Source organism: Hippopotamus amphibius, chromosome 9 (genome assembly GCF_030028045.1).
Source record: "Hippopotamus amphibius kiboko isolate mHipAmp2 chromosome 9, mHipAmp2.hap2, whole genome shotgun sequence".
Classification (NCBI taxonomy): domain Eukaryota; kingdom Metazoa; phylum Chordata; class Mammalia; order Artiodactyla; family Hippopotamidae; genus Hippopotamus; species Hippopotamus amphibius.
The window spans coordinates 37,144,388-37,153,836 of NC_080194.1; the positions used below are offsets into that span (position 1 = coordinate 37,144,388).

A 9,449-nucleotide genomic window follows, 5' to 3' on the forward strand; every position below is an offset into this window, starting at 1 on the left:
TTTCCTTCCAGGCAGGAAAAATGTCTTTGTGCTATGAGTTCCTAGTTAAACAGAGATCTGAAACCAGCAAGGGAGAGACTATTGGTCCGTGTTCATGGACAAAGGAGTTAGGAATGGCATGGAGAGTGACATTCACCCATTTCATCAGCTGAGTGAGAGTTAGGAATGGGAGTGCACTTTGGTTCTGGGAGATTTGCATAAAAGACACACAAAAGTTTTTGATGGGAATGTGTGCTTCACGTTGGAAGATTTCTTCATACTAAGAGAAGATATTTTATGAGTCTCATTCTTGAGGAAGATTGATTTACTAACTTTTACTGGCCTCCTCTCCAACGCCATAGTCGTCTTCATAATTTGTGATGCTGTCATAGAAGACGTTCTACCTCTCAGTGCTCTTAGTCATGCTGGGGAGAAACATCACTCTGGTCAGCGAGTTCATCCTGGTGGGCTTCCCCACCGCCCCGTGGCTGCAGGTCCTGCTCTTCTTCCTCTTCCTGGTGGTCTACCTGCTGGTGGTGGTAGAGAATCTTGTCATCATGCTCACTGTCTGGGTCACTGGCTCCCTCCACAAGCCCATGTAGCTTTCTTGAGTAGCTTGTCCTTCCTGGAGGTCTGGTATGTCTCTGTCACTGTCCCCAAGATGCTGGACGGGTTTCTCCTGCAGAGACGGCACATCTCCTTCACAGGCTGCATGACGCAGCTCTACTTCTTTATCTCGCTTGCCTGCACGGAGTGTGTGCTTCTGGCAGCCATGGCCTATGACCACTATGTGGCCATCTGCCACCCTCTCAGATACCCGGTCATCATGACCACAGGTTACTGTCTGCAGCTGGTGGCTTTCTCCTATATGAGTGGTTTCATGATCACTGTGATCAAGGTCTACTTCATTTCATGTGTCACTTTCTGTGGCTCCAATGTCATGAACCACTTTTTCTGTGACATCTCACCAATCCTCAAACTGGCCTGCAAAGACATGTCCACAGCAGAGGTAGTGGACTTTGCTTTGGCTATTGTCATTCTTGTCTTCCCACTATTTACCACCATCCTCTCCTATGTCTACATTGTCTCCAGCGTTCTGCGTATACCTTCCACCCAGGGAAGGAAGAAGGCCTTCTCCACCTGTGCATCCCACCTCACTGTGGTCATAATTTATTACACAGCCATGATTTTCATGTATGCTCGGCCCAGAGCTATAGCCTCGTTTAACTCCAACAAACTAATCTCAGCTGTGTATGCAGTCCTCACGCCCATGTTAAATCCATTCATCTACTGCCTGAGGAACCAGGAAGTCAAGAATGCTATCAAAAAGACAGTGGGTGTTGGCCAGTGCCTCCTGCTCAGCTGAGGCCTGCTGCCTTGAGGAGAAGCCTGTCCCAGCAAGGATGTCATTCCCTGACACTTATAATGCTGTGTTTTTAGCTTGCTCTATAGATCTGAATTCTTTAAAAAATCACAGCAAGAGAAAAATTTTAAAAAGTCTTAAAAAATAAATAAAAAGGCTTAAAAGTAGAAAGTGCACATTTCATAAGTATATTTTGAACAATTAACTATTATTTTACATGCTGTAGACACTTAAATGATTAATCACAGTAAATATTTAATATATCAAATATAAGTAAATATGTTACATATTACAACAGTAAGTCCCTTCTGTAGTAACGAACTTTCAAGTTGCGAACTTTCAAAGATGCGAACGTGCGATCCATCAGTGTCAGGAGTGAGTGAAACTGCAGTTTGCCCTCTGTCTCCGACAGCTGATGATCCTTCAGCTCTACCATCTCCCACCTGCTCTCCCTCCTCCAGTCAGTAACTCTTCTTGACTGTTCACTCGATGCCAGCCCCTGAATGCCAGCTGTTGTACTGTATCAAAGGTACTGTATTGTAAGATTAAAAATGTTTTCTTCATTTTTTGTGTTTGTTTTTTATGTATTATTTGTGTGAAAAGTATTGTAAAGCTATCACAGTACAGTACTCTATAGCCGATCGTGTTAGTTGGGTACCTGGGCTAACTTTGTTGGACTTAATGAGCAAATTGGACTGATGAACATGCTCTCGGAACAGCTCGTTTGTATGTAAGAGACTTACTGTATATGTTTAACATGTATTTAATATAAGAAGTTGTCACCTTATGTCTCCTGTGCTCATAAATATCTACTGGTTCCCACCATCTTTGAATACACTAAAAGTTTCCTAACCTGCCTTTCAAGTTTCTTCACAGCATGGTCTCAATATTCCTTTTGGTCTTTATTTCACCTCTTACCCATGATGAACCTAGTTCAGTTGAATGTTAGGCTGTGATTAATAATCTTTTTAAAAAATTGAACATAATGGTCCAATATATTTAATTATGTGCTAACATTTCATATAAAACAAGTAAAAAAGCTATCCCCTCAAAATTTTCTGGATTAAAAAGCATTTTTAAAACAGTAATCTTTCTATGGCTCTGAAAACCCAATTCCCTGTCATTTAAAAAAAATGAATAATTATAAAGCACAAGTAAAGAATGAGAAACCGTCAGATCAGAAGGGACTAAGATGATAAGATAACTAAATAGAATGCAGTACTTCATAATGAATCCTGGAATAGGAAAAGGACAATCGGGGGAAAATGGTAAAAGTCTGAATTGAATCTGGAGTTGAGTTAATAGTAATGTAACAATTTTTGGTTTCTTAGTTTTGACAAATATGCATACGGTACTGTAAGATGATAATATTAAGGGAAACTGAAACTGGGTGAGGAGTATACAGAAACTCTACTATCTTTTCAATTTTTTTCTGTAAATCTAAAATTATTACAAGATAAAAAGTTTACTTAAAAGTGTATCATGCTATTTATTATTAGTCTTTTTATGCCAAATAATTTAATAAAAGTTTCACTGATTTTAGTGGCTTTCACACTAGTAAAGGTATGCTGTCTCTTGCTGTCTGGCTGCAGTATGTGGACAGCAAACAATTTATTGTTTTGTGAAAAATGAATTTTTACACAGATTTTTAGTTCTCTTGAAATTCATGCATTGATGCTGTTTTAAGCATTGATAACAGAGAGTTAAAATAAAGTACAATTGATACAGTTATTGCTTTATACATTTAGCAGCTCTGCCAGGTCTTTCAGATGCCACCTTTTGGTGCAGGCAAGCATGCATGGAAAGTCCCATGCATTGCAGAGAAGAGAGAGGGTTTATAGCACAAGTGTTCTTATTTTCTCTTAGAGACATTCCTTAGGGGACTATTACCTTCCTTGATTTTCATGTTGCATCGTCCCATTTCATGAAGACCAGTGGTCTCAGCCTCCCCAAATTAGTGTCAACGCACCATTTGCCTTTAGACAAGGAATATAGGTGGGTGGGGAAAATGTTACGTCCATTCTTTTCCATCAAGATCCAATTAGTCACACATTGACTGTAGATCCTCTTTAGGATCTAAGGTCTCTCTAGGATTTCTCATTCATTTTTAGGCACCTGTTTCACTCCCCTCATCCAGCTTTGGTTACTCACAGGAACACAAGTATGTCTCCTTGGCCTTCAGTCTTGCAAAACTTTTAGCACTTGAATCTTCTTTTCATGGTTACTGAGGCACAATTAAGAGCAGACTGATTGACCAGTAGTGTGTGGACAACTTGACAGAAGGGATTGTCATTGCACACTGTTCTTAGCACTTAGTGCACATTTCACAAACATTCTTTAAATTACCAAATGCTTCAAGGCATGGGTGTGACTTCTAGTAACTGTGGAGGCCTCATTACTCTGTTATCTCACCGTTTGCTGTCATTACTCTATATCCTTTCCTGTGCTTGTCTCTCTACACTAAAAGCCCTGTAACCCCATTTCCACTGATCAAATTGTGTCTGTGATACATATTCCAACATGAGTAATATTTTACATTTGTATAGTTATCACAAAGCAGAGCTTGAATTGCTTTTATACACATAACTTTTTATCCTAACATCAATGACAGGATATCGACAAGGAAATTATTGTTACCCTATTTTATGGCTAAATAAACCGAGGGATAAATACAATTTTCTAAAGTCAAATGTCTTAAAAATAGTGAAACCTCAATTTGGAACCAAGTCTTTTGACTGCAGAACCAAAATCATTTCCTTTCACACTACTTCTAAACTATCTTCCTGCCATGAGTCTGGAATGACACCTTTGTAATGAAACATTTTCTAGGTTCCTAAGTTAGAAAATGTTTCTCTCTCATTGGAGTTCCTAGAGCACTTTATGCCTCTCTTATAGCTCATGTTACATTCTACCCTCATTAGAATGTAATTCTTACTTTACTTACAACACCGTAGTTTCCTAGAGATAGAGACCATGACTTATGATTTTTTATTCCAAAGAATGTATAACGCAATGCCCTATACATGATAAGAACTCAATAAATGCATAAAACATATTTTATCTAAAGAATGAACAAGTGACTATCTCCATTGCCTTATTAAACCACTTAGATTTCTTATCCTGATTTCTGAGTATTTGGTGTTGCTTCACCTTGTGTACAGGAGTAAAAGGAATCAACCATACTATACAGATATAGATAGATGTGGTCTAGTTAAAACAGTAATTGATAAGTGGATGGAGATAGATCTTCCCTGTCCAGGTCCCCTGGATGTAGTTTGGCAGTACAGAAGTGTTTCCCTAGAGCCAGGACAGATTGAGTATAAGTGAGCCTCCTGGGAATAAGACCTGGGTAAAAGGTAGATGAGTGTTAAATATATTTTCCTGCCCCAGCTCAAGTCTTCTGGGCTTAGTGCTGCAATACCTACCAGGCAGTCTAAGCAGAGACCAGACATGGATCTTCAGGAAGTACACAAGTATGCAGGCCAGTCTGCTTTAGCATGATCAGTGCAAATGTCTGAAGGAGTTTCCACTATCAGGAGAAAACAAATGGATCAGGGTGAGCATCTACAGCTTCCAGGAGAGATTGGTTGACCCCTGAAGGAAGCTTCAAGGAAAATGAGGAGGGACTTGGGGAAATGGCAGCAGGCTCCATTCCTGAACAGCAGAAAGGGTGCTGGGGAAAATGACTAGAAAGGAAGATTAGATGACTAAAAAGGGCACACTTGCTCTTTACCCTAGGTTGGGGAAATCTGGGCAGGTGTGAGGTCTTTTGGGTGTTGGAACAGGATTTGCATCTTATTCCAGAAGTCTATTAGTGTCTGTATTGTTCTTGAGAACAAGGACAAGGACTGAAAAATGTGCTATAGCGCAACGGAAGCTTTTCTTTCCTTGGATACTACAGAGATCTCGAAGCTCAGTGTTCTTAGTTTTGAAAGCCAGGAGAATAGGATTTCTCTTTAACTCTTCACTCTTCAAAATAGAGTTTATTGGGAGGTACATTTATGGCAAAGAATGTGGAGGAAAATATGAAGTAGGAGCAGTACAGTATTTGAATATATGACAGTAATACATTAAAAAGAAAATAAGGAAGCTCTGGGTCATCTGTAACTCAGACCTTTTCAAAGATGCTATAGTCCTGTAATCAAAGAAATTCAAGTTAATTTATTCCACAGAATATAACGTGAAAATTGAGACAAGGACAGAGGATACATGATTGTGTTTATGATTATGCATGAGTTTTCACTCAATGTGAGCACACAGAATTGAGTAAATACATATAAATGTTGTATGACATAATATAATAGCAGATAATACCTGCAGTGAAAAACCAGGGGCCAAGTCTTATATTAAGTGCTGTACATGCAATATCCCACTTAATTCTCACGTTTCAATCCAGTAAACTGACATTGCTGTAATATTCTTTTTTTTTCTTTTTTTTCTGAGTATTTTATTTTATTTTATTTTTTAATTTTTTGGGGGTACACCAGGTTCAATCATCTGTTTTTATACACATATCCCCGTATTCCCTCCCTTCCTTGACTCCCCCTGTAATATTCTTAATTTAGAGGAGATGGTATGGAAGTACACATTTGATAAGTGATCGAAGTATAATACAGCTACTAGGTAATGAAACCAATATTAAAATCTTGCTCTGACTCTAAAATCAATGTTCTTAACTGGTATGTAAAGGTGAGTGTGTGGGAAATTGTATGGCTGATGATGAGAATGTGGAATGCTGCACACGTCCTGAGGAGTAGGAACCACTACATTGGCGCTACTTCGTATGGGGGTTATAACATAGTCTCTGCCTCCTAAAACGGATCCTTTTCCCCAGGAAAAACATTTGGTCAAAGGCACTGAGGAACTAGGCAAAGAACTCCTTACTAGTAAACTACCCCAGGGATGAACGAGGGGATATCAGGCTGAGCATAGGAGTCTCTTCCCACCCAGCAAGCACTGAGTTCTGCTGATGTGCGCTGCTATGGAAAGGAGGTGGTGGTACCAATAATGCGTATGTCAGCAGCCCAATCTTCAGTCTCTTGCCATGAGCCATGGCCAGAAGATATCTAGTCCTATGGAATATCAGGGCGAACCCTGATTGGCCTGTGACACTTCACTGACAAGTGAACAGCATGGTGGACAAAAAATTTGGCAGAAAGAGTGCGTTACGGTCTGAAGGCAGGACTGATTCAGGCTTTATGGAAGAGGGAGTCATTTAATAGGTATGCAGAGTCATTTATGTGTTTTCAAGAGATGACTCTTTCCTTACTATAGGTTAAAACAGTTGGACTAGCTCACAAATAGTTCTGCCTTCCAGTGTTACGAGACCCATATATCTATGTAGTGCATTCACACACCTTCCTGTCTCTCTTCCCACTCAGGGCCAGAACCTGAGATAATGGCTGATATTTAGAGAGCCTGACCTACCAAGTGAGCAGAGACTAAGTATCATATCCAGTATTCCTAGACCTGGTGGATATATTTGTTATAAAAGTACCCTGGGTGTGCAAAAAGTACCCAGGATGTGTCCAAAGCTCTGTAGCCTGATAGGTACCTCCTGTCAGCAAAGATCCTGCGGTCACATTCCTCTGCCCCTTATCTATTTCTTGCACGTCCCAAGGCTCCAAGAGATTCATTAATTCACCTTTTGATCCATATTTGTTTAATATTCATGTGTTTGCAAGTCACTGTCCTAGGCACTGGGGTCACAGTCATAAAGGACAGAGTCTTGAGTATTGGAAAATTGCAGTGTGGTGGAGAGAATTCTCAATGTGTGAGGGGTTTGTGCACTGGGAACAAATGTTAAGGCACTTGACCTAGATTTGGTGGGATGATCCTTAAATGGAATCTTGAATCAGCAGGTAAAGATTGGGGAATGGGATTAATAGGAAGAGGGAAGAGTGTATGCAAAGTGCCAGAACAATTACAGTGTGCTTGGGGAGAAGTACTTGAGTGTGCCTCAAACATGATATACCAGTATAAGAGGGTCACAACAGATGAGGCTGGAGAAATAGGCAGGGGTCAAATTATGAAGAGCCTTCTATGTGTAATAACAAAAACATTTCCATTTTTATCTAAAAGCAATTAGAGAGTCATTAAGGAGTTGTCCAAGAGTTATTATTGTTTTCTAATTTCCGCAAACTCTACTCTGAAGAAACTGTGGTGGATCAAAAGGCTATAGCCAATAGATCACCCCAACATTAAACTCTGAAATTTTTCCTGACATGATGTTATCCTACACATTTCCTTCCAGGCAGGAAAAATGTCTTTGTGCTATGAGTTCCTAGTTAAACAGAGATCTGAAACCAGCAAGGGAGAGACTATTGGTCCGTGTTCATGGACAAAGGAGTTAGGAATGGCATGGAGAGTGACATTCACCCATTTCATCAGCTGAGTGAGAGTTAGGAATGGGAGTGCACTTTGGTTCTGGGAGATTTGCATAAAAGACACACAAAAGTTTTTGATGGGAATGTGTGCTTCACGTTGGAAGATTTCTTCATACTAAGAGAAGATATTTTATGAGTCTCATTCTTGAGGAAGATTGATTTACTAACTTTTACTGGCCTCCTCTCCAACGCCATAGTCGTCTTCATAATTTGTGATGCTGTCATAGAAGACGTTCTACCTCTCAGTGCTCTTAGTCATGCTGGGGAGAAACATCACTCTGGTCAGCGAGTTCATCCTGGTGGGCTTCCCCACCGCCCCGTGGCTGCAGGTCCTGCTCTTCTTCCTCTTCCTGGTGGTCTACCTGCTGGTGGTGGTAGAGAATCTTGTCATCATGCTCACTGTCTGGGTCACTGGCTCCCTCCACAAGCCCATGTACTATTTCTTGAGTAGCTTGTCCTTCCTGGAGGTCTGGTATGTCTCTGTCACTGTCCCCAAGATGCTGGACGGGTTTCTCCTGCAGAGACGGCACATCTCCTTCACAGGCTGCATGACGCAGCTCTACTTCTTTATCTTGCTTGCCTGCACGGAGTGTGTGCTTCTGGCAGCCATGGCCTATGACCGCTATGTGGCCATCTGCCACCCTCTCAGATACCCGGTCATCATGACCACAGGTTACTGTCTGCAGCTGGTGGCTTTCTCTTATATGAGTGGTTTCATGATCACTGTGATCAAGGTCTACTTCATTTCATGTGTCACTTTCTGTGGCTCCAATGTCATGAACCACTTTTTCTGTGACATCTCACCAATCCTCAAACTGGCCTGCAAAGACATGTCCACAGCAGAGGTAGTGGACTTTGCTTTGGCTATTGTCATTCTTGTCTTCCCTCTTACCACTACCATCCTCTCCTATGTCTACATTGTCTCCAGCGTTCTGCGTATACCTTCCACCCAGGGAAGGAAGAAGGCCTTCTCCACCTGTGCATCCCACCTCACTGTGGTCATAATTTATTACACAGCCATGATTTTCATGTATGCTGGGCCCAGAGCTATAGCCTCGTTTAACTCCAACAAACTAATCTCGGCTGTGTATGCAGTCCTCACGCCCATGTTAAATCCATTCATCTACTGCCTGAGGAACCAGGAAGTCAAGAATGCTATCAAAAAGACAATAGGTGTTGGCCAGTGCCTCCTGCTCAGCTGAGGCCTGCTGCCTTGAGGAGGAGCCTGTCCTGGCAAGGATGTCATTCCCTGACACTTACCATGGTTGTACACATATGCTTGCTATATAGATCTAGATTCTTAAAGTAATCACAGCATTTGAAAAGATAAAAAATTAAAAATTGAAAGAGTAAATATTATGTATTGCTTTAGTCTTTAAGTATATTTAATATGCACTGTATATAATATAAGACATTCCTTGAAATGAGAGATAATCTTCAATGTTAACATATGCAAAATGGTGTTATTAACACTTTACGCATGATAAACTATTTTATTTCATAGTACCTCTATGAGTTAGTTGTGATTAGGTAGTTGATTTTAAGGATCAGATAACTGAAGCACACACAGAGAGATTTAAAGAAGTTATCCAAGATTGTACGCTTAATAAATAGCAAAACTGTTATTTGAACCCAGAGAGTCTAGCTTTATAATGTACTGCTTAGGTTGTATCTAAGAGTCTGTGATAGTAGCTCTAAGAAAGAGTTTTGTTAGCAAGCAC

General features: G+C 40.5%; 1 protein-coding gene and 1 pseudogene across 1 annotated transcript; both read left to right on the top strand.

The window, feature by feature from the left end:
- Window positions 1–401: 401 nt before the first annotated feature.
- Window positions 402–1,345, top strand: LOC130829144 (olfactory receptor 6-like; annotated as a pseudogene).
- A 6,640-nt stretch (window positions 1,346–7,985) lies between these two features.
- LOC130829155 (olfactory receptor 6-like) lies at window positions 7,986–8,930 on the top strand. Its single transcript, XM_057695390.1, has one exon. It carries the CDS (start codon window positions 7,986–7,988, stop codon window positions 8,928–8,930), a length of 945 nt encoding a protein of 314 aa, XP_057551373.1.
- Window positions 8,931–9,449: the final 519 nt, after the last annotated feature.

Coding starts and splice junctions, on each gene's coding strand:
- LOC130829155 (XM_057695390.1), top strand. CDS start 7,986: ATGCTGGGGAGAAACATCACTCTGGTCAGCGAGTTCATCCTGGTGGGC.